Consider the following 26008-nt stretch of genomic DNA (forward strand, 5'->3'; position numbering starts at 1 on the left):
GGACGCGTTCTTCTGAATCCTTAAAAGGGAAAGCTCAAATTCCCCAGAATTTGAGCAACTTTGGAACGGAAAGTTCAGCAATTTCATTTGCGATAGTTCACAGAATGTACCTCTGCTCGGCTGACCACGCCCCTGCGAAGGCAGGACTCTTGGCACAGGGCTTCATCTGGCGCGTTCAGAATGCAGTCTGCAGTCATTGCATAACCACGCACGGCGCCGATTTCTCCTGCAGCGATACCGCAGCTAAAATGGAATCTCAGGGAGGTGAGGGGTAGGTACATTTAAAGGCTGTAGTTTCACACAATATATACAATGTTCCTATAAAAGATGATGGCATCACAAATCCAAAGGAGATCTATAGCTTTACCGTTTCATATCTTTTATGATTAAAATGTGACTTTTTTAGAAGAGCCAAAAGTAGCAATTTAGAATGTTGCTGTAACAACGCATGAAAAAGAAGGGGCCCTGTTGGGGTGTCTGGGTTGGTTCGAGCCTCTTCCACACTCAAGAGGCTGCGGGTTCAGTTCCGTTCAGGGCACATATCAGGATTTCTGGTTTGATCCCTAGTGAGGGCAACCAAATCATGTTTCTCTTTCTCTCTCTAAAAATTAATAAACATATCCTTGGGTGAGAATTACTTTTTTTAAAAAGTGAAAAGTGGATACTTAGAATTTACCATGCAGCCATCACTCAGTATGATGTTCTGCTCTGTACGTTTATTTTAGATACCTCACAAAAGTAGAATCCTGTAATATTTGCCCTTCTGTGACTGACTTATTACTCTTGGAATAATGTCTTCCAGGTCTATCCAAGTAGCAAATGGTAGGATTTCCTTTTTTAGAGCTGAATAGAATTCCCAGGTATGTACATACATAACACATAGAACACATTTTCTTTACCCATTTCTTGATGATCACGTGGGTTGTTTCCCTGTCCTGGCTATTGTGGATAATGCTATAGTGTACACTTAACATTTTCATAAGAGGGTAGATCTTGGGTAACTGTTCTTACCATATACACATGTAAGGAACAAGGAAACTTTGCAAATGAGGGATATACTTACAATATTACTTTGATTATGATGGTATTAGAGGTATACACCTGGCATATATATGTTCAAATCCATCGAACTGTACACCTACCTTAGTGCTCTCCTTCTTGGGAACATTCCTGCCCCTCTCCATTCCTACCCACCCCATCCCCAGCCCCCACATTACCTTTGCTTTTCTCTCTTAAGCTCCAAAGTCCCTTCTTTTTTTAAAAAAAATATTTTATTGATTATGCTATTACAGTTGTCCCAATCCCCCCTTTCATTCCCCTCCGCCCTGCACGCCCTCTCCCACCCACCTTCCCCCCTTTAGTTCATGTCCATGGGTCATAAGTTCTTCAGCTTCTACATTTCCCACACTACTCTTGCCCTCCCCCTATTTTCTCCCCATTGTCTATGCTACTTATTCTCTGTACCTTCTCCCCACCTTTCCTCCTCCCACTCCCCAACTGATAACCTTCCATGTGATCTCCATTTCTGTGGCTCTGCTCCTGTTTTAGGTGTCTGCTTAGTTTGCTTTTGTTTTAGGTGTGGTTATTAATAACTGTGAGTTTGCTGTCCATTCACTGTTCATATTTTATAATCTTCTTTTTCTTAGATAAGTCCCTTTAACATTTCATATAATAAGGGCTTGGCGATGATGAACTCCTTGAATTTGACCTTATCTGAGAAGCACTTTATCTGCCCTTCCATTCTAAATGAAAGCTTTGCTGGATAGAGCAATCTTGGATGTAGGTCCTTGCCTTTCATGACTTGGAATACTTCTAGCTCCTTCTTGCCTGTAAGGTGTCTTTTGAGAAATCCGCTGACAGTCTGATGGGCACTCCTTTGTAGGTGACTGTCTCTTTATCTCTTTCTGCTTCTAGGATTCTCTCCTTCATTTTAATCTTGGCTAATGTAATTATGATGTGCTTTGGTGTGTTCCTCCTTGGGTCCACTTTCTTTGGGACACTCTGAGCTTCCTGGATTTCCTGGAAGTCTATTTCCATTTGTCAGATTGGGGAAGCTCTCCTTTATTATTTGTTCAAATAAGTTTTCTACTTGTTGCTGTTCCTCTTCCCCTTCTAGTACCCCTATAATTCGGATGTTGAAATGTTTAAAGATGTCCTGGAGGTTCCTAAGCCTCTCATTTTTTTGAATTCTTGTTTTTTTTTTTTTTTTTTGGTTGTTTCTTCGTTCTGGTCCATTCCATTGGTTTGAGTCCCAGTTTTCCTCCCATCACTATTGGTTCCCTGTGCATTTTCCTTCATTTCACTTAGCGTAGCCTTCATTTTTTATCTGATTTATAACCAAATTCAACCAATTTTGTGAGCATCCTGATCACCAGTGCTTTGAACTGTGTATCTGATAGGTTGGCTATCTGTTCATTGCTTAGTTGTATTCGCTCTGGAGCTTTGATCTTTTTTTTCGTTGAGGCCTTTTTTTTGGTCTTGTCGAGCCTGTTATGTATGAGGGGTGGAGCCTTAGGTGTTCACCAGGGCGGGTTAACACAGTTGCTGGGTTGTCACCCTATATGTGGGGGCGGGGTCACAGAGGGAACAATGGCGCTTGTTTTGCTGTCGGATTTTAGCCCCTTCCGCCATTTCTCCCAAACAAACTGGGCCTTTCTGATGGTGATTCCCATGTAGGTGGACTTGTGTACATTCTAGGACTCTGTGGGTCTTTCCAACAAACTGTTTTGTGAGGCTGGGAGTCTCTCCCTGCACCTCAACTCCCAAAGGTGTTTTGAGGCTTTATTTCCCTGTGCTGGGACCCTGGGTTGCACTGTCTGTCTCGCTCCCCCATTTCGCCTGGTTTATCTGAATGCGAATGTGGGACTGTACATCCACCCGCCTTGCGGGCAGTGCCTTGCTTCACGGTTGCCACCTCCCTGGGTCTGCTCATTGCCACCCTGCGCCTGGGATCTGCCAGCCACTGCCTGTGCGCCCCGTGCCACCACTTTTTGTGCCACAACCCCTCTCTGCCCGGCTGCCTGACTCTGCCCTACCTACCGGTCTGGATGAATGTGTCTATTTTATCTCCTTGGTTGTCCAACTTCCATACAGTTCAATTTTCTGTCAGTTCTGGTTGTTATTTTGTTTCTAAATTGCTGTTGTCCTTATTTAGGTTGTGCAAGGAGGCAGTGTATCTACTTACACCTCCATCTTGGCCAAAAGTCCCCCTTCTTTTGCTTCTCTAACTTGTTCCCTGAGCCTATGCAGCCCAGATGGCTCACTTCTACCACCTCTGTAACTTTCTAAACAAACTTTCTTTATAATTTGAAAAAGAAGTGTAAGTTAAATAGGTGAAGTTTTTACATACCAATTATACCTGAATAAAATTGTAAAAAATGGAGATACATTTAAGATGACTTGAAAATAGTGTAATCAGAATTCTCCATGGCCCTGGTTGGTGTAGCTCAGTGGATTGAGCACAGGCCTAAGAACCAAAGCACCGCGGGTTTGATTCCCACTCAGGGCACATGCCTGAGTTGCAGGCCATATCCCCAGTATGGGGTGTGCCAGAAGCAACCACACATTGATGTTTCACTCCCCCTCTTTCTCCCTCCCTTCCTCATCTCTCTAAAATAAATAAAATCTCCTGGGTCAAGTTCTTATAAGGATCACTTCCAAGCAGCTACCCATTAAATACATCGTAACATGTAGGGAAAGATGGAAAGAGCTCATGACAAAATGTTCTTGAAAGTTATACCTTAATTTACTTCATGCCACTATTGCCAAAAGACTTAAGTGTGAATAATAAACTAATATGTAAGTATGAATACCACATACTATAAGTTAGAAATAAACAGGGATGGCCATGGTATATAAAACTCCCCATTAAAATTAATTATTGCTGTCTTAGTTGGTGTGGCTCTGGCCTGTGAATCAAAGGGTCACTGGTTCGACTCAATTCCCAGTCAGAGCACATGCCTGAGTTGTGGGCCAGGTCCCCAGTAGTGAATGTAGGAGAGGTAACCACACGTTGATGTTTCTCTCCCACTTTCTCCCTCCCTTCCCCTCTATAAAAAAGTAAATAAAATATTTTAAAAAATTATGACTTGAGTTTTTATTACAAAAGGTCTGAGGGACCTATATAACACCAGGGTAAGTAAATAGCTTTACTCTNTCTGGCCTGTGAATCAAAGGGTCACTGGTTCGACTCAATTCCCAGTCAGGGCACATGCCTGAGTTGTGGGCCAGGTCCCCAGTAGTGAGTGTAGGAGAGGTAACCACACGTTGATGTTTCTCTCCCACTTTCTCCCTCCCTTCCCCTCTATAAAAAAGTAAATAAAATATTTTAAAAAATTATGACTTGAGTTTTTATTACAAAAGGTCTGAGGGACCTATATAACACCAGGGTAAGTAAATAGCTTTACTCTTTTGTGGCCAATCATGTAGTAAAAAGTAACATGCACTACATAAAGAAAAAACTTTAAAATGTTCAACATACCATCTTACACATTTGAGTATAAAATTGCTAAAATCTGGGTCTTCCTAAGTAAGAACCAAAGATTTCAGAGTCTTTTCCATAGCATGATTTAGGATCACAGTACATTTAGCATTTTATTTTTAAAAAAATAGTTATTTACTTATTTTTAGATGGAGGGGAAAGGGGGGAGAGAAACGTGGCTTGCCTCTTCGTAACCCAGTCACGTGCCTTGACCAGGAATTGAACTGGCAACCTTTTGCTTTGCAGGACAAGGCCCAACCAACTGAACCACACCAGTCACAGAGTACATTAAGTATTTTAGAACAACTCTTTGAATAAACTTTGTAGCCACTATGGAAAACAGAATGGGGATTCCTCAAAAAATTAAAAATAGAACTATCATATGACCCAGCAATTCCACTTCTGGATGTTTACTTAAAGAAATCCAAAACACTAAGTCAAAAAGATATAGGCATCCCTATCTTTATTGCAGTATTATTTACAATAGATATCAACCTAAGTGTCCATGATAGACAAATGGATATAAAATAGTGGTGTATATATAGCCCTGGATGGGTGGCTCAGCGGTTGGAGCGCTGATTGGTACACAAAGGGGTTTTGGGTTGGATACTCAGTCAGGGCACATACCTAGGTTGCAGGTTTGATCCCCAGTCATGGTGTGAATGGGAGGCAACCGATCGATGTTTCTCTCACATGGATGTCTCTCTCTCTCTCTCTGCCTTCCCTCTCTAAAGGTCAATGAACATGTCTTTGGGTGAGGATTAAAAAAATAGTGGTTAACACTCCATATACAATGGAGTATTAATCCATAAAAAAAGAATGAAATCTTGCTGTTGTGACATCATAGATGGACCTAGAGTATATTAAGTAAGTCAGACAAAGACAAATGCCACAGGATTTTACTTATATGTGTAATCTAAAAAACAAAATATAAACTCGCAGATACAGAGAACAAATTGGTGGTTGCCAGATGGGAGGATCGGTGAAGCTGGGTGGGTAGGTGAAAATTAAGCAGTACAAATTGCTGGTCACAGGGATGTAAAGTGCAGCACAGGGAATATAATCAGTAACACTGGAGTATCTATGCATGGTATCAGATTGGTATTAGACTTATGGGGTAGTAACTTTATAAGGCATTTAAATATCTAGTCACTACTGTGTACACCTTAAACTAATATAATATTGTCAACTGTAATAAAGAATAAATTTTAAAAAACAAAGGGCCATCTGAACTAAAAGAAAACAACTCTGAGGACAAGGCCTCTACCTAACTTCCATGGTGAACATCAACCAGCATACAGCAAGTAACCTTGATCACGTGGACTCTCTGCCTCAACCAGCTTATTTCCCAGGAACAATGGCATGTGGTAAATAGAGAACTTTACACAGTCTCAGTCACACCTGCTGGCAGTCATTGCGACCTAAAACCACCTTGTTAATTTTCCAGTAAACGTTTTGGGAAACTCAACTGATACATGATTTTTAGAGAGCTGTATAATCAGAATGACACAAAAGAAAAGAAATTTCTATTAGTTTAATATGAAGAAAAAAAGCCCCCTGGATTTAACTCTAACTTGGAGCTCTTTCTCTATATAAATGTAAACACTTGTTAACAATTCAACTGTTGAATGTTGAACCAAATATATTTCTTTGGTAACGTTAAACATTTGGCTTATAGTGGTTGTAAATGTACATTTCTCAACTACATGTTACAATTCACGGAGGCCACTGCTAAAAAATATTACTAGAATGTACTTGAGGAAGGTTTTTCTTCTATATAGTCAGCTGTTGCTTTTTTCTTGAAAGAAAAGATGAATCAAGAGACAAAAGTGGCGGACATGAAACTCACACCACATGCGATATGACAAATGGGAGTGTGCCAGCTGTCACAAGCAGCTCCCAGGAGCTTTGTACTTTTATAAATATCTTTTAATTAAAGTATTTGATTTCAAAGATACAATGCGGTTCCTCAAATATCACACTAGTCAACAGCTGAATTAACATTTAAAAGGAAAGCCCTAAGTTTTTATGTTATTTAAACAGAAAATTTATACTGAGTCCCCCACATCAGCTCATATTTTTCAAAGAATTACTAGGTTCTATAGAAGTGATAAGATAAAAATAAATATATACATTAAAAAAAATCCTCAACAAAATACCAACCAACGAAATCCAGCAGCATGTTACATGAATTACACACTATGAGCAAGTAAGATTTATCCTGAAATGCAAGATGGTTTAACATATAAAAATCAGTGAATGCAGTACCACCCTTCATGATAAAGATAAATACTCTCAGAAAAAGAAATAGAAGGACATACAGAGGATCCAGAGACACATGAAAAGATGCTCAATATCACTAGCTATCAGAGAGATGCAAATTAAAACCACAATGAGATACTACTTTACACCAGTCAGAATGGCCATCATAAACAAAGCAACAAACAACAAATGTTGCAGAGGTTGTGGAGAAAAGGGGACCCTAGTTCATTGCTGGTGGAATTGCAGACTGGCACAAGCACTATGGAAAACAGTATGGAATTTTCTAAGAAAACTAAAAATGAACATGCCTTCTGACCCAGCAATTCCACTGTTAGGAGTATATCCTAAGAACCCTGAAACACCAATCCAAAAGAACCTATGCACCCCGATGTTCATAGCAGCACAATTTACGACAGCCAAGAGTTGGATGCAACCTAGATGCCCATCAGTAAATGAATGGATCCAAAAATTATGGTACATTTACACAATGGAATTCTATGCAGCAGAAAGAAAGGAGCTCCTGCCCTTAGCAACATCATGGATGGAACTGGAAAGCATTATGCTGAGTGAAATAAGCCAGGTGGTGAAAGACAAATACCATATGATCTCACCTTTAACAGGATTCTAAACAACAAAACAAACAAGCAAGCAAAATATGACCAAAGACTCTGAAATACAGAACAGGCTGACAGGGACCAGAGGGGAGAGGGGAGAGTGGAGAGAATCACAGGGGAAAAGGGGAAGGATTCACAGGAACAAGTATAAAGGACACATGGACAATAACTAAGGTGCGGGGTGGAAATGGGAGGGAGGTGGGGAGCACTGGCAGGGGGACAGGGCTGGGAATATAAGACAGAAAACTGTACTTGAACAAGAATTGAATAAAAAAAGAAATAGAAAAAAAAAGAATTATTAGGTTCTACTCACCGAATACACATAAAAACAACAAAGCCAGGCTATATTCATTTAGTTCTAATTACAAAATTATATCATTTGTCTAAGAAAAGCTTAAGAAGATATATGATGTAGCACTAATCTAAAACATCAGCTACTTTCTTGAAGATTACACCAAGCACATGTCAATCATTATAACTTCAGCTATCACCACTTAATTCCAAATTTATGTCAGTGTTTAATGAATGAAATGCACAGAAAATGACTACTTTAGATAATGTACCACAGTATAATTTCTAGTTATCACCAGAAGGTTTGAAGCAAACTTTAGCTATTTCATATTTTGAAGATTTATAGAATGACATTATACATATCAATCCAACCATATGGCTGACAAAGCAGAAATGACTTTTTTAAGTCTTCAACTGTTTATTGCTGTATCATTCACATACCATAAAATTTAGTATATGAATTTTTACATAATTCAGTGGCTTTTAGTATAACAAAATTACACAACTGTCACTACAAAAAATTCCAAAATACTATCTTCACCCCAAAAGGAAACCCCATATCCATGCACAGCCACACGGCACTCACTGTCAGGGCCACCTTCCTGGGGGTAGAAGCCCGAGTCAGAAACAACTGATCAATGAGACTAAGGCAACAATAAATGGCCCTGAATCAATACTATCAGATATTCTTAAAAACCTAATAGATTTATTTTGTTTCAATTGCTATATAGACATCTTTCATTTTTGCTGTTAATTGGTTCAATATGTCTGAGTCAAAGAAAACTATACCAGATTAAATCACCAATAACTTACGTGAAGAGTAAAGTTTAATTTCTGTTCTTTAAAATAAACATTTAAATGGTGCCTTGTGAAAGCAAGCCAATTATAAAATGTGATCTTAAGAGTTGGTGACGACTGGGAAGTTTTGCCTAGTTAGCACTATAAACACACTAATACTATATAGAATGATCATTCAATAATAGACAGTGGGTCCACTGGTAAGAAAATCACCATCCCTTCACTCCTCATAAAAATTTAATAATCTTATGGTTGATTACAGCATAGAATAAAAGGTTGATTCTAGGTACAAGATATTTATACTTATACATGTGAATATGTTTGTGTATATATGTATATAATTAGCTTTATCTACCTCTGTTGTTATTATTCACCATTTATATTCTCAATTTCTGGCATTAAATTTCCACCAAAAAAGAATGCAGATTACTTTTTAACTAAGAATATAGAAACTAGCCCTGGCTGGTATGGCTTAGTGGATTGAGCACAGGCCTGCTTAATCCAGAGATGGCTGGTTTGATCCCTGGTCAGGGCACATGCCTGGGTTGTGGGCCAGGTCCCCAGCTGGGGGTATGAGAGAAGAAACTGATGGATGTATCTCTCACATGAGGATGTTCTTCTCCCTCTCTCCCTCCTTTACCCTCTTTCTAAAAAGAAATAAAATATTTTTAAAAATACAGAAATTTAAAAAAGCAATTATTTAAGCAGCAGAGAAAATTATTTAGTTAGAGGCATCAAAATAAATACATTTGTTATAGAAAATGCTTTAAGAGTTAGGTTATTAGGAATTGATTTATTTGGACAGGACTGAATCTTACAAATCGTATCTAGTTCTATACTGACTCAATATTTATGTGTTGTTTAATGTTATATCAGTTTCATACATAAGAAATGACTACTATTTAGAAAACTATGTTTGATGGCTAGAGGAAATATACCACAGAATAAAAGGTGAAATGTTGTTCCCAAATACTAAGGATCATTTAAATAAATGCACATTTCTTTTCAAAATACAGAAATTATACTGTTTTCCTTATAAGACCTCTTTTTAACATTATAAAAAAATAATGATTAGCAATGGTCAAAGAAAACAGAATCATATACTGAGAAAACTTTAAAAGCAATTCACAAATATATTTTGGCCTCTTCCAAGATCCCCAAAGATATTAATAGTAATTGCTCAAAACATATAGCTTTAATAGGCAAAAAATTGTTCAGTTACCTTCAAGCTTTTCCAGTGTATAGAACATAGGAAACAATATACTACATACCAGTATATACAATGTGAATCCATTTGCATTAAAAATGCATACCCATGAGAGAAAATCTAGGAGACATAACAGTCCCCCTAGGCCACAGGTGGCAAACACAAGGCCTGCAGGCCCAGTCCGGCCCTCCGCCTTGTTTTATGTGGCTGGGTACCTTGTCCTACGCAGCGGCAGCGCGGAGCTCCTTGCCCCTAGTTAGGGCAGTTACATTTATACAGTCCTAAAATTCCATGTGGCCCTTTGAAGGCAACTGCGAGGCTGTGTCCCCCGGTGAAATTGAGTTTGACACCCTTGCCTAGGCAGATGAGATTATGGGTATTTAGTTTCCTTCCTTTCATAATTCTATTTTCCTAAATAGGTATGAGCTACTTTCTAATTTAAAAAAGGAACTTACACTATTTCACATAATTTTCAACAAGATAAAGGCAGAAGGAAAACATAAACACCAAAGGGATACCCTCAAATTCAAGAAAAAAAAAACATGTATTTTACATATTACATGAAAATATCTTCCTTTTTCACTGTCTAGATGGTCCTCACTTACATAAATTTTGTGTGGAATGTAGAAACCATACAATTGAAAAACAAATGTAACAACCTTTAAGAATCAAACACATTTTAGATAAGGTTTTATTTTGTTATAGCATGAACATTTACAAACATTTTAGTTTCCTAAAAAAAAAAAAGAGAAAACTGGATGTATTTAATCTAGAATCACTCGTTTTAAACTGCTATGCTATCACAAATAGTTTTGGATTACTGAATCACTTCCTCATACAATGTGTGCCTAAAGATGCCCCGCCCTTGTGCATTTATTCAGAATAATTAAATGCCTAATTGCCAGGCTTTGTGCTAAGTATTGGGGATGTGACAGGAGCAGAGTCTCTGATCTCAAGAACGACCAATCCAGCTGGGAAGACAGATAATAAACATTACAAAACACTTAGAAATAGTTAGGAGAACAAGGTTGAGACAACAGCTGTGGTCAGAGACCTCTAACAGCTGAGGAGGCTTCAGAGATTCCCAGAGGAACGTGTTTTGGCTGAGACCTGGAGGCTAAGAAAATGGTAACTGTGAATTTTGGGGGCCAAGAGCTCAGGCAAAGGAAGTATTTGCAGAGAAAGTGTAATGCTTTCTTGAAACTAAAACAAGTTCATTCTAGCTGGAGCATTGGGAGGGGAGGAGGTGCTGTCAAGACACTGTAAATCACACTGTTCAGATTCTCTCTGGAGAGGCATCAAGTGGCACAGTATGATTTGTGCTTTACACACTATTCTGGGGCAGCACGTATGGGGAAGAGGTTGTAGGAATGAAGGGCCAATGCCAGGGTCAGGAGGCTGCTGTGATAATGTAGACTAAGATAATGGCAGAAAAGGTGCAGAGATGTAGAAAGATAAAATTCACTGCGGGGGTGGGGGGTAGGTGCACCAACAGGATTTAAGTGATTTAGAGATGATTCAAAGATGATTCACAGGCTTGTGTGGCTAGATAATTGCTGATAATAGGACTAGTCAATGAGAAAGGAAAACTAGGTTCCAGCAACAGCAGCCTTTCTGTCCTCGTGTGTGGGGGTGGGGAGGGGTAGTTGGTAGAGGAAGGTGGAGGTGGAGAATGAGGTCAATTCTGGATGTACTGAATTTAGAATGTCTGTAAGATATCCCAATGGATGTTTCCAGTAGGCAACTGAATATATAATTTATGAACTAAGAGCTGGGTTTAGGACAAGAAATAGTATCTATATATCCATCCATATATGAGATTTGATATACAGTTGTTTTCTCAACCTTTAAAAAATGGCCTCCCTTCCACTCCCAAAATGAGAACAATTAATGTATTTGGTAAGGGAAACAATGGGAATAAACAAAAGGATTTTTCAGGGAAACGGCAGTGAGAAAGACCGTAAGAAAAAAACTTGACTGGCAGAGGACCCTTCAAAATAAATTAAAAAGTGAGATGGTTTCTCTCCTTTAATGATTTCTTGTCATCTATTCAAAGTAGCAAAAAAGGAAACCTGGCTGGATAAAGGGAAAAGATAAGCTCTCCTAAACCTTCTGTAAGCTTTAGAACCTGCCTAAAAGAAAGGTAACTTATCAACCTCCATTTCTCCTGCTATTGAAGCTAGGCTGCCGTTGTACAGAGAAGAACTGGTGTGTGTTGCAGCCAAGTCCAGAGGACTACTTTTATACAAAGGACTAATGAAGTTTTTTGCTTAAAAAAAAAATGACAGAAAAGTAAATAGATACTAATTCAGCTCCCGACTCCTGGAGGGTGAGGTCCAATTCTAGTACTGGTGCCACATTAAAGGTTTGGTTGATAAATGAAATACTATAATTCTAGAAGTAAATAATTCTGGCAATTCAGTATCTTTCAGGCCACCCCATGACAATTATTTCTTACCCTAGAAAATACTTTGGATCAACTCTTCTTAGCTTTGGTACAAATCCAGAGTAACAACAGACTAGTCTGGGTCCAGGACATTAAAAAAAAAAAGGTACTGTGGTTTAAATCTAAATGAAAATACAGAATACTGCAAAGCATAAATCCGCACTAGTAAAAGTGTATTTAGGGGCTGAATCCTTATTCAGACTCCTGGCATCTTCCATCTGTAAACTTTATAGTTCAAAAAATGGTAATTTGTATATCAAAGCAATACTGTTGGGCTGGCCATTAAATCTGTATGTCTTTTTCCATAAAATAAAAGACACATTTTTTTTCATTTTCACCAATACCTTTATTGATATGGGTATTTTGAGTATGTCGGCTATCTTCTGCATGGTATAACATTGGTTATTTTCCATTAATGTCTTGATTTAAATGCTATCAACTGGTCTACCCAACCATGGAGCATTGTCTAGCGAGAAATCTCCAGCATGAAACTTCACAAACCACTTTTGACACATTTGATCAGTCACAGCACCTTCTCCATACGCTGCACAAAACTTTGTTTCAGTTGCATTTTTACCTTTCTTAAAATAACAAGCATAACATGCCAAAAATGTTGCTTATTTTCTTCCATCTTCAATATTAAAATGGCTACATAAAATTTACCAGTTTTGATAAGCTCTTTTAAAAGTACACACAGTTTATGACAGCTGTCACAATTCAACCTAACCAAATTGTTTTGAATGAAATGAAAGACAACTGAGCCCGACTACAGCCGTCTTACAGAAATAACCAAACTAACCTCTTGGCCAACCCAATATATAACAAGTTTTGCTATGAAAACTACTGGTAGCTATGGGGTTGCCCTTTCATAAAACTACTTGGTACACAGTAACAGTCATTTTGCGTTTTATGATTAATTAGAGCCTATAAAAGAAAATACTGGAATAGCTACAGTTGACCCTTGAACAACACGGGTTGGAACTGTGCAGGCCCACTTATATACATATTTTTTAAATAAATACTGTAAATGTATTTTTTCTTCCTTATGATTTTAGTAACATTTTCTTTCCTCTAGTTTACTTTATTGTAAAAATACACTATATAATACATGTAACATACAAAATGTGTTAATTGACTGTTTATGTTATTGGTAAGGCATTCAGTCAACAGTAGACTATTAGCAGTTGATTTTGGAGTGTCAAAAATTATATGTGGCCCTGGCTGGTGTAGCTCAGTGAATTGAGCGCAGGCCTGTGAACCAAAGGATTGCGGTTCAATTCCCAGTCAGGACACATGCCTAGGCTGCAGGCCAGTTCCCAGCCGGGGACACACGAGGCAACCATACATTGATATTTCTCTCCCTCTCTCTTTCCCTTCCCTTCTAAAGATAAATAAATAAAATCTTAAAAAAACATTATATGTGAATTTTTTGCCCTGGCTGGTGTGGCTCAGTGGATTGAGTGTTGACCTATAAACCAAAGGGTCGCTAGTTCGATTTCCAGTCAGGGCACATGCCTGGGTTGTGGGCCAGGTCCCCAACAGGGAAGTGTGCGAGAGGCAATCAAACATTAATGTTTTTCTGTTTCTCCTTCTGCCTTCCTTCCCCTGTTTAAAAATAAATAAATACATAAATAAAAGTTAAAATATACTATATGTTAATTTTTGACGGCAGGGGGTGGGGGAGCTAGTATCCCTAAGCCCTGCACTGTTTTGAACTTAATTTTTGTACTTAATTTTTACTGAAGTCTAGCATATACTAGCTCCAGATTATTAAATCAATAATCTGATCCAGAGAAAATTATGACCACAATATTTGAAATATTAAGTACAGCATTGGAAAATGTACTCAGTATACTGGGTATATGATGTGTAGTATTTGTTTTTGTTATAGTAGGTGCTGTTGTTGAATCAATCAAGCTATGCTATAAATTAGACGCATAAAGTGTTCAGGCAGGAGCTTTTTATACTATATTCCTGTTACCAGATAAAAAAGGAATGTGTCACAAAGTTTTATGACACTTTTCACAGTTAGAAGAACTGAAGAGTAAGGGATAAAGAATAACAGGAATAAATACCTACCAACAAATGTCCAGCAGTACTTTTTCCATCTGAAGTAATCCAGAAAACAAAAGTCTGTATGGAAAGATAAGACGTAGTGCATCCAAATGGATCACTCCAGTGAGTCAGCTGTTGTGATTCTATTTTTTTCCCTTTAAATCAATAAAGGCAGCTGACATCACATCCTGCTCTTAAATAGGAAGAGTGGTAATTGGGAATGACCAACAAAATACTAACTTAAATTTTGTTTTTTCATATTCCTTGACTCATTTAAGTAATTAAACATTTAAATATGATTTCTATTATCATTATTTAATAGCTAATAATTATTAAATTCTACGAAAATTACTATTTCAAAGGCCAGAAATATAGCCTTGAACCCACACAATAATTTTTAAGGTTAGAATATGACATGTACGAAGTATGTTTAGGGGATGGATAAGAATTTAATTCCTCAGTAGTCCTTAGACTTCAGTGCTGACATTAATGATTCCAACAAGTAGAGATATTCATATCCAAATTCTCACGCCTCAGGACTCACGTAAATGATCTGCGTCAATTACCTTTGAAAGTACAGCCAAAAGATTAATTTAAAAAACCATCTGATACTGTTTGTTTCCTACCTTTAACCCTTATTCTGATCATGATCACTTATGGCAATATCCACTTTATTCCCAGTAGAAACAAATTACTTGATTGTAACCCTCTATCATCAACAAACTACCTGTCCTCAGACTTGGAAAGTTAGCAACGTTTAGTACAGAAAACCTAAGAGGGTAGAAGAGGCAGTAAGGCATAGAGACACCGGGTGGTCCCTCAGTTCTGCACCCTGCTCAGCAGCACAGTAATGACAGACAGCGATTGTCCTGATCTAGGTCAGTAACAGCCAACATACTTTGTAAACACTTTCTTTGGCTCTTTCTGGAGATCATCACTGTTCTGATTAAATACCATGCCAAGATCTTAATAGCAACAAAAAGTGTTCAACAATATTTACTTATCTAACAGTTTTTATCCACAAATCTTAAAATCACTAATACTAATCATAATTCAGTCACTGAGAGAAGTAGGTACTAAGCAAACTGCAAAGGCCAAGAGCAGAAATTAGGTGTGCTACTGAATGATCTTCATGAGCTAAAAACTGCTGGTTTACACATAGCTCCAAGTAAATACAATGGAGTATCTACTCTCCTTCGACAAACCCAAGGTTAGACACAAGAATTCAGTGTTAATAGGACAGTACATTTTCTTACTATGTTTCATTTATATATTTGTACTTAATTTTTACGTAAGTATGATTTATTGAAGTATAATTTTTAGAAGACACAGTTTAGTCAATGGCCTTACCCAGAGAAAACTGTGGTGACACAGTATTTTAGATATTATTTTTAATATTACATTGTTTTTAATATTAGATTAAAAGTCTCTAGTATTACATACATCAATTATTTGAATTATCTTTCTATTTGAGGTGAAAAGTTTATGCTAAGTTATACACACCATCTTCCTTGTGACCAAAAGCCAAACTTGTGAGATGAATACCGAGAGTGCAGTCTGTAGCAATGAATAGTTCTGGGGATGTGTGTAAAGTTGATGAACCTATAAAAGGACTGAGATCCTGTCCTTAGCCTCACTAGCACCATGCTCTGAGTTAACTGGTTCAAACTGTTAGATAAAAGTGATAACTAAAGGAACAGGAACAAAGAAAGGTTATATTTCATCACCTTAAGGTTTCAGAGATGACGCAGGCTCCCGATTCAAATTCCCACCTCCTGAAAAACAACTTCTTAAGTAATTCACCTCTCAAATCACAAAACTGCAGTAATCTGAAATTATTCTAATCTAAAGATTTCAGAAAACAGCCAATTACTACAACTGATGTTCACTGTAAGAAATATATAGCTACATGAAATATAGCTACACAAAAGGAGAATTCAGTAAAAGATAACATTTTTAATGTGTTTTAAAGCAAGAGAGATGCTTGTTTAGGATTCATATCAGTAGTTGCTAATTGGGTAAATGCTAACATCTTACATTCAAGGGCTTGAAGGACTGCTGCATAAAAATCTTTGCTCAGATGCTTCTTGGGTTCATTGAAGATGAGATACTGTATGAACCAACAGTGGTAGTTAAATCCAAACCACTTTCAAGACAGACTAAGACATACAGCTGTAAAGACATTCCACAAGTGGGTTGACACAAAAAATGGTATTAAAAAAAAAAGACCTCATATAGTCTGCTGGCATTTCATACCAACCACTGAAAGAGGTAGCAATATAAAGTGTTGGAATTTAAAATACAAAGTCAGCACTAACTGTAAACATTTCTAAAGCACTGTAATTCTTTAAATCATAATATAGTGAACAAGAATTAGAATTCATACAAAAACAAATTTCAAAAAAGCAAAAAATATGAATATTTAGTAAATTTACTCAAATGAAGAAAGCTTAAATGATACAGAACAGAAAATACTAGAAATCTATATACAATAGAAAGTAAATATAAATTAGCCAACTCTATGAACTCTTACAGCTAAAACACTCACTCATACAAATACGTATTCACCTTTTTCTTTTATATAGGAATAACATACATATATGACACAATTATGGCAGAAAAATCAGAGATATTCAAAATATTGTCAAGTTTTATAGATGGTGTGGAAAAAGTTTTAACAAGAACATTCTCCATGAATGGAAACCCCTGATTTAATTCCATAATTTTCATGCCAGAAGCATGGTTGGTTTTAATTTTTTTAAACAGATATTGGTATCATACACATTGGCTTATTAATAATTAAGGCATCTTGTATACACAGTATTTCAGTGTGGACAAAAACTTTCAGTATTATTTGCTATGATGTTCTAAACTTTCAAAGTCTTTTCAACATAAGAAAATAGCTGCACACTTCTAAGTGTTTTTTCTTATAAAACACAATCTTAAAAAAGGTAATGATTGGTCTTTGTGGTTCCTAGTAATAAGTTCTGTCTTATTTTTTCACATAGTATAAAGTATATTCTTATGCAGGATTGCATTAAGATCCAGTAGTTCTTAAACAATGTTATCAAATAACCATATAAGTTCCAAATGCAGCAAAGGTGAACAATCCATAGTGCACGTTCACCTTACTGAAGTTGAAGCTGCTCCTTTCGGATATTTTTCCACTTCAATGTGAAGTAGATCGTTAGTGTTTCATTAGTGGTTTCATATGTGGATTAAAAAAAGTTTTAATATCTTCCAAAGTTTCATAGTTCTGTGATGAGACTTTTTTGGAAATCAGATAGTCCAAGGGTGTTTTGAATAACCAAATGCTTTTTAGTAGACGAAGTCTTTCAATGCAACTGTAATAAATAAGCATCTACATCCTTAGAGAATAAAACAAAAACATTTCATTAGCTAGTACAGTAAATGCACATATACATAACCCATTTTCTTCCCCCTTTTGTCACTTTATTTGCCTTAGTTCCTCTTTGTAACCCTTTGAGGGCAAAAGATGTGCCATTTTAATCTGCCTTTGTTTAGCACGGGCCTGGCACACAGCATGTGCTCAGTACATGTTTGCTAAGGGCTGAGTGACTGGTTTGGTTCCTATGGTCAAGCGACTCTGCCTCTATAGCTAGGCAAGGGCATTGAATCATTCACAGCAATTCCTTCAGTTTGATGATAGCCTATCTTTCTGCTTTCTCCCCTCAAGAGAATTAGAATTGAGGGTTTACTACTGTAAAAGAGGTTTTTATCATAGCTAAAGGAACTTCACAGAACTTTTAAACATTTAATATCGTCTTTATCTTAATCTCACATTCACAATAAAGCTTCTCTCTTTATAAAAAACTACAACTGAGAGCAAACTTCTAAGGAAACAGTAATTTTCTAGTTCCATTACCAAGAATATAAGACCCCTCCAGAACAATGTGACATGTCATGCATGCTTTAAAAGCACCCCACTATCTTTCAGCTTTTACACTTCATTTTCACCCCTATTACCAAAAGAACAGAAAAAAAAACTTCTGAAAAATTAATTTCTGTCTATAAGATTTTCATCAAGAATCCTACAAAATAAAATTATACACAGTGGTAACACACATACTTGAAATATCACTTTACTTCTTTTCTTGAAAAGTATCCAAGAAGATTTTTACAAATAAGTCTATAACATAAATCCTTTTATTTAGAGTATTATATTTTTTAAAATTAAAGAATGCTTTTATGTTTCTGGCTAATCCCCATTTATGACACAATATGCTCTGTGAAAGGGTGGAGACTTTTAACAATAATTTTTCCCCCTGCCATTATCTGTATTGTATATACCAATGTTTTCTGGAGTTTAAATATTAAAATCCAATGTACCTTTTCCTTTAAGAGACAAGCAAATGAATAAAGACCAATGTTAAATCCGTACTGTGATTTGAACAGTTTACTTTCCCAAAGAGCATAATGTAGCAAAAGTCAGGTAAAATATAATATCCCCAAACTGTTTAATCGTATTCTTCCTCATCTTCAGATGCCTTTCTTACCTGGATTTTTAACTTTTCAAATATCTTTCTTTGACTGGAACTAGGCCATTAAACAACCTCTAGGGCATTGTTTCTGTGGCTGTATCTGAAACACATTCAATGGCTAATTCTTGTATTCCCTGCCAAAGTCACATTCATATCCATATAAGCATTTGCAAATATGATACTGACTTTAGACCTTATGAATAGTACTGAATTACTTTGCCAAAAATTTGAAAGGGTTCATTTATAAATGCATAATACTAACATTATTTCTAAATTTTAATTAAGCTTAAATATTGATTTTAACTGTAAATTTTTAAGCATAATTATAGATTACCTTAGCAATATTACCAGTATATCCTGGAACCAAAGTAAGATGGTTTTCTTGTTCCCACAATCCACTTAATTGTTGTTTTAAAATCTGAATATTTCTAGGAGGAAAAAAGAAGAAAAATGAGAATGAAATATAATAGTATATGAACTTTCAATGTAAATACATCTAATGAAAACAGTTTTAACTTTTTCCAGTACATATCAGAGGACATTGTACTATTTCAAGTCAAGTAGCTGTTTAAAATTGTACATGCCAATCACAGAAATGAAAGGTTACTTAGTCTTTAATGTAGGTAAGAAAGCTAGGCATTTGAAGCATTTTGAAAACTTGTTCTTGGGTATGAAGTGGGAAATTTTGAGAGTCTAAAAAGAAACCTTTACACTTTAAGGACACTACTGGGAGATATTTTTTGTACCCTATGATAATCTGGCTCATTTGGTAAACACCTACATGTTTTCACATCAAGGCATTACTCAAATCATGATGATTATGATATAGTTCTTACAACTGTAATCATCCCCATTGGATTCTGAGGTTAATGTCCAGGTGGCCAAAGGATGCCTCCATTACTGTGCCTCATTACCTAGTCCACTAAAGGACATCTCTTTTTCTTTCCCTTACTCATTATAAAGAGGGTTAAACCACTGCTGCACTTTTTCCTTCTCAAATGAAGAGAAGAGTTCTGTTAGAAGAAGAGATATGGGGGTGCCCTGGCTGGTGCGGCTCAGTGGATTGAGTGCTGGCCTGTGAATCAGGGGGTCGCCAGCTGGATTCCCGGTCGGGGCATATGCCTGGGTTGCGGGCCGGGTCCCTGGCTAGGGGCGTGCAAGAGGCAACCATACACTGATGTTTCTCTTCCTCTCTTTCTCCCACCCCTTCTCTAAAAATAAATCATATCTTTAAAAAAGAGAAAGAGAGAGAGAAAGAGAGAGAGATGGGAGATGCTGGGCTCTGGAATTCAACTTCTATGTGTAATTTCCACATAGGAACAGTATCTCTATTTAATATTTCTCTGAAAGTGAAGAGAATAAATACTATAAAGTGATGATCATGGAATAAAATTATCACCTAGTTTAATGCAGCTGCTTTTTTGAAGAAAAAAAAAAGTAGAAGCATGAGGTTATCTTTAAAGGTATACTCACCCATCATTTATAATTTCTGCTTTGGATGACAGTTCTGACCACCATCTTTTTATGACTGCTTGAAGCCAGTTTAAACCAACTATTATATATCTGAAATGACATTTTGTTACAAAATTCAAGTGTCTTCATCCAAGAAGCCTTTACAAAAAATGATACCCCTTACTCAAAACAAATACACAGACATACGATGATCTTTCCCCTTTCTAAAAATTTATTTCACAAAACTATTTTATATAACTTGTTTATAGATGCTTTTATAATTGTTCTTTAGTCATTTCACATTCTTTTCCTAATTGGATTCTAAGCAACTTGAAAGAGAAACCACATATGTCTCATGGAGCTCAATCTACTACTAATGCACATACAGGGCACAAAATCAAGGATGTTGAAAAAGAAAAATGAATTGAGATTCAGATTAGCACTTACTCTTCAAATTTGCTTTTAAGTAGTGACTTTACTAGAGGCAACAAGTCTACACAGCAGCCAAGTGATATATATTGTTTTTCTTCCTGTAAACTAATAAAAAGAAATACTAAGTTATAAAAATGTGAACAGGTCATAATTTGTCCTTTTTCAAACTAATTTGTTTTCTGAAAAATATCCTTTTTACCTATTGGTAAGCACAGGAAGGCAATCCACCACCACACCAAGGTCTTCTATCCTGTGGGTACACAAAGAATAGCATTGTTTAGAGCAGGGGTGTCAAACTCTTTTTCACCAAAGGCGACATCAGCCTCAAGGTTGCCTTCGAAGGGCTGAAATAATTTTACAACTATATAAATGTAACTACTCCTTAACTGTTAAGGAGTTGAAATTACATTCAGTCTTTTGAAGGAAACCATGAAGCTGATGTGGCCCCTGGTAAAGTGAGCTTGACACCTCTAGCTTAGAGAGCTAATTTCCTCAATTGTTTTAATATGATGACCTTCACATTGCCTCTGAGAAATTCACTCACTCATTAAATAACAAATTACCCAAGTGCCTATGATTAGCCAGATGCTGAGGGTACAGCAGTAAACAGAGAGACAGGGCTTGTATTACAGTACGTGTGTGAGTGTGGGCTGGATGGGAGGAAAAGGCTGAGATGGACAATAAACATATAAATAACTAAAATTTATAGACTATGTAGATGGTGGTAGATGTTATGAAAAAAATGAAACAGAAAAGACAGGGAGTAAAGAAATATATATTTTAAAATCAGGTGGTCAAGGAAGTCCTAAGATAACATATGAGAAGGTAATGTTTCAAATTCTCCCATACTGGTATCTCTTAGTTTTATGGATAAGAATCTTAGACAAGGTAACAAAGAAGGTAACTTTCTTCAGTTTGATAAAACAGATAGTTTTCTGTATTTTGGTTACTCTTAGATTGGTGATGAATATTTCTATTGAAGCTAAACATAGCAGTTGAAAGTAACAACAACAATAACAAAGAACAGGCACTTCTGGATAGCACATTGGAAATTACATTTATTGAACAAAAAGCATTAAAAAAATCACACTTACCTCACCAAATAAGCTACAAGTTCACTTATACTTCTCTTTTTCCAGAAAGTTAAAGCCACATTCAATCTCAAATTCCTGCTGAATAAAACTTGTGCCATTGTTTCATGGTCCTGAGAAACCTGAAAGGCAATAATCCAACTTCTTAAAAGTTGCATTAAAGCATGATATGAAATCATTTTTTCAATTAAGTTATTCTTGTAAGAGGGAGGTAGAAAAGGGTAAAAGGGAGATAAATGGTGATGGAAGGAGACTTGAATTTGGGTGATATACAGACTCTGGGTGACACAATATGATATACAGATGATGTATTATAGAACTCTACAGCTAAAACCTATACTTTTATTCACCAATATAACCACAATAAATCCACTGAAAATGAAACAAGAAAAAAATATACAAAGGTGACTGCTTTTACTGATACACACATGAAAAAAATGCAGTTAAACACAATAAACAAATGATGTGAATAAACTTAGGACCCAGGACTTCCAGCCAAGATGGGGGTACAGGTAGAGATGCTTCACTTCCTGCACAAACAAAAGAAAGATAAAACCAATTTAAAAACAAAATACAACCTGAAGTGCCAGAAAATGAAACTGTATGGAAGACCGACAACCAAGGAGTTAAAGGAAAAACATTTATCCAGATTGCTGGGAGCAGTGGAGATGGGCAGTTGGAACACACAGGACACATGGCAAGGCAGCAGCTGGCAGACTGGGCAACCCCACATTTGCATGCAGTTAAATCGGGAGGAACTACTGGGGAGTGAGACAGATCTCATGACCCAGGGTTCCAGCACAGGAAAAGAAAGCCTCAGAACCTCTGGCTGTAAAAATCTGTGGGGGGTGCTGTGGCAGAAGAAACTAAAATCTCACAGAAGATTTTGGAGGGGCCCATAAGGTCCTAGAACATACTCAAGCTCACCCACCTGGAATCAGCACCAGGGCAGCACCTGGAGGGGCAATTCACTTGTGAGAAGTGGGGAAAGTGACTAAAAGTAAGGCGAGAGTGGAGCAAGTGCCATTGTTCCTTCTCTGACCCCTCGGCCACATACAGCTCTACAATGTTGCCCTGCCTTGGTGAATACCTAAGGCTCTGCCTCTTATAATAGGTGTGATAAGGCAAAGAAACATGGCCAAAATGAAAGAACAGATCAAAACTCCAGAAAAAGAACTAAGCAATGAAGTTATAGCCAACCTACCAGATGCAGACTTCAAAACACTGGTAATCAGGGTGCTCACAGATATGATTGAGTGGGCCACAAAATAAAGGAAGCAGTGAAGGCTACACAAAGTGAAATAAAAAAAAATATACAGGGAACCAACAGTGAAGGGAAACAAATTGGGACTCAAATCAGTGATTTGGACCAGAAGAAAGAAGTAAACATTGAAGCAGAACAGAACGAAGAAACAAGAATTCAAAAAGAAGAGGAGAGGGTTAGGAACCTCCAGGACAACTTGAAATGTTCCAACATCCGAATCATAGGCATGCCAGAAGGAGAAGAGGAACAGCAAGAAATGGAAAACTTATTTGAACAAATAATATAAGGAAAACTTCCCCAATCTGGCAAAGGAAAAAGACTTCCAGGAAGTTCAGGAAGCTCATGGAGTCCCAAACAAGTTTGACCCAAAGAAGAACACACCAAGACACACTATAATTAAGTTGCCCAAGATTAAAGATAAGGAGAGAATCTTAAAAGCAGCAAGAGAAAAGGAGACATTACCTACAAAAGAGTTCCCGGAAGACTACCAGCCGATTTCTCAAAAGAAACCTTACAGGCAAGAAGGGGCTGGAAAGAAGTATTCCAAGCCATGAAAGGAAAGGACCTACATCCAAGATTACTCTATACAGCAAAGCTTTCATTTAGAATGGAAGGGCAGATAAAGTGCGTCCCAGGTTAGGTCAAGTTAAAGGAGTTCATCGTCACCAAGCCCTTATTATATGACATGTTAAAGGGACTTGTCTAAGAAAAAGATAGAAACTATGAACAGTAAAATGACAACAAACTCGAAACTATCAACAACTGAATCTAGAAAAAACCAAACAAAACAAACTAAGCAAACCACTACAACAGGAAGAGAATCACAGAAAGAGAGATCACATGGAAGGTTATCCATGGGGAGAGAGAGGGGTAGGGGGAAGAATGGGGGAAAAGGTACAGGGAGTTAAGAAGAATAATTGGTATAGGTACAAAATAGACAGGGGAAAGTTAAGAATAGTATAGGAAATGGAGAAGCCAAAGAACTTATTTGTACAACTCATGGACATGAACCAAGAGGGGAGGAATGCTGGAGGGAATGGAAGATACTGGGTAGAGGGAGATAAAGGGGAGAAAAAAATTGGGACAACTGTAATGGCATAATCAATAAAATATACTTAAAAATTAGGACTTATTTATTTTTTACCAGTACTTTCTTTTATTTGCTACCATTTTCTTTTAAATATTAATTATTTGGAAAAATAAATTATTTTTAGCTCATCTATAAACCTAAGATTCAATTTAAAATATAGATTAAAGGAAAACGTAAACATATAGACAAGTCATTATCTACTGAATAGTGCATAGAAGGGAACCATAAAAATTCAATTCTGTGACAAGTATTTAAATTAATTCATTTATTCATGTTTTCTACATAATAAAGTGATACATTCCTGTTCTAAAAAGCTTACAATTAACAATACTTACACCTTGGATAAACCTTATTGGTTATGATACTGCCACTGTGCAAAGCTAGAAAAAGTTTAAATAATGCACAACTGCATAAAAGTAAAAGTTAACTATTCTACCTGCCCACAAAAACATCTACTTATCATTGCTGAGAAGTAATCACAGTTAACAGACTGGTATATATCTTTCCAAATCATTTTCTAGACAAAGACAAATTAGGTACTTACAAAACTAAAGTATTATAGTACATAATCAGTATATTTTTGAAAACCTTGCTTTTGCACATATATATTATGAAGGTTTTCCAAAGTCAAAACACAAATCAACCTACATTTTAGAAAACAATGACATATTCCCTAGTCTTTATTTAGCTTGATTCTGGTTTTTCCCTATTAAAACTATGCATCAATGAACATTATTATATACGTAAATATGTACACTTGTACAGATACTTCTGAAGGATTAATTTTAGAACTAGAACAACTAGATTAAAGGTTACAGGTATTTGAACTTCGACAAAATAATGGTATCACATGTAGATTTAGGTTTTTAAAGCAGGCATTTAACAATCAGGAAAAAGGGTGTGAAACAACAGAAGAGTAATCAAATATCTATTAAATGTGAGGCTAAGGAAGTTTTCTCAAAAGTAGTCAAAATCAGAGAGCAAAATAAAAAAAGGGCTTGAAAAAATGTGACACTAATTCAAATGCAAAACTGAAATTTTTTAAAAAGGCACTTGCACTCAATATTTATTCCCTAGTTCAACTGAAGAACCAACCCAGGTCCCAATCAAGACCAGATTTCTGGGTTATAATAGTTATATATGATCCTTTTTTTCAAGGTTGTATGTAGTTAGTTCCTTCTTCCCTCCCTCCCTTTCTTCAGATTTTGTGTGTTTATTTTTAGAGAGAGAGGAAGGGCAGGACACTGGTATAGATTTATATACACTACTATATACACTGGTATAGATTTATATACACTACTATATAAAAGAAACATTGATTTGGTTGCTTCTCCCATGCCTCCTACCGTGGACCTGGCCCGCAGCCCAGGCATGTGCCCTGACTGGGATGGAACTGGCAATGTTTAGGTTCGCAAGCTGGTGCTCCATCTGCTGAGCCACACCAGCCAGGAAAAGGTATGTAGTTTCTGTTATTATCTGATTAGTGTTGGCCTCATCACTCCTATGACCACATGAAAGTAGGAAACGTGTTTTTTATACCCTTCAGTCTATCTCCTCAGAGCCGGCAGAGTGCATTACACAGTAGGGAACCCTCAATAAATATTTGTAATGAATTTAGTATGACAGTGAGTCTCTTTAACACTAAGATCTAGTTACCATACTATTCTCCAGGGCCCATGCTAATTCAATATTCAACCAAATTCTCCTTCCAGCCTCTTTTCTCACACACTTCCTTCACTTCTCCTAGCATTACTAACTTTCTATTACTTCAGGACCTAATTTTTGTAAGAACATTTTCACCAGCAAAAAGAATCTTTTTTTGCATCACTTAGTCATGATTTTAGTTAGTAACACTGTATTTTCTACCTTTCTTTCATCTTATTTTCTTGTATTATTATCCTAAATATGATGCTCATCTTCATTCACCTATACATACTTTTGACCATTTTAATTTAAAAAACTTTTTCTGTTTGAATGATGTACAAAATGCTTTTTAAGCTGTTATGTCAGACAAAAACAATATG

General features: G+C 36.7%; 1 protein-coding gene across 2 annotated transcripts in view; it reads right to left on the minus strand.

Annotated features, from left to right (window-relative positions):
* Window positions 1-14339: 14339 nt before the first annotated feature.
* The window catches only part of KATNBL1 (katanin regulatory subunit B1 like 1), a 51645-nt gene continuing 39976 nt past the window's right edge, over window positions 14340-26008 (minus strand). For both annotated transcript variants that reach the window (XM_037056143.1, XM_037056144.1), the window contains exons 5-10: window positions 21634-21752; window positions 20739-20789; window positions 20555-20644; window positions 20129-20218; window positions 18990-19083; window positions 14340-17521 (exon numbers count right to left, since the gene is read on the minus strand). In XM_037056143.1, the coding sequence (XP_036912038.1) occupies window positions 17489-17521; window positions 18990-19083; window positions 20129-20218; window positions 20555-20644; window positions 20739-20789; window positions 21634-21752 (477 nt within the window). In that variant the 3' untranslated portion in view covers window positions 14340-17488. The remainder of the gene's footprint in view (window positions 17522-18989; window positions 19084-20128; window positions 20219-20554; window positions 20645-20738; window positions 20790-21633; window positions 21753-26008) is intronic.

The sequence above is a fragment of the Sturnira hondurensis genome, unplaced genomic scaffold (assembly GCF_014824575.4).
Source record: "Sturnira hondurensis isolate 20B ecotype Veracruz unplaced genomic scaffold, ASM1482457v3 Scaffold0008782, whole genome shotgun sequence".
NCBI classification, from domain to species: Eukaryota; Metazoa; Chordata; class Mammalia; order Chiroptera; family Phyllostomidae; genus Sturnira; species Sturnira hondurensis.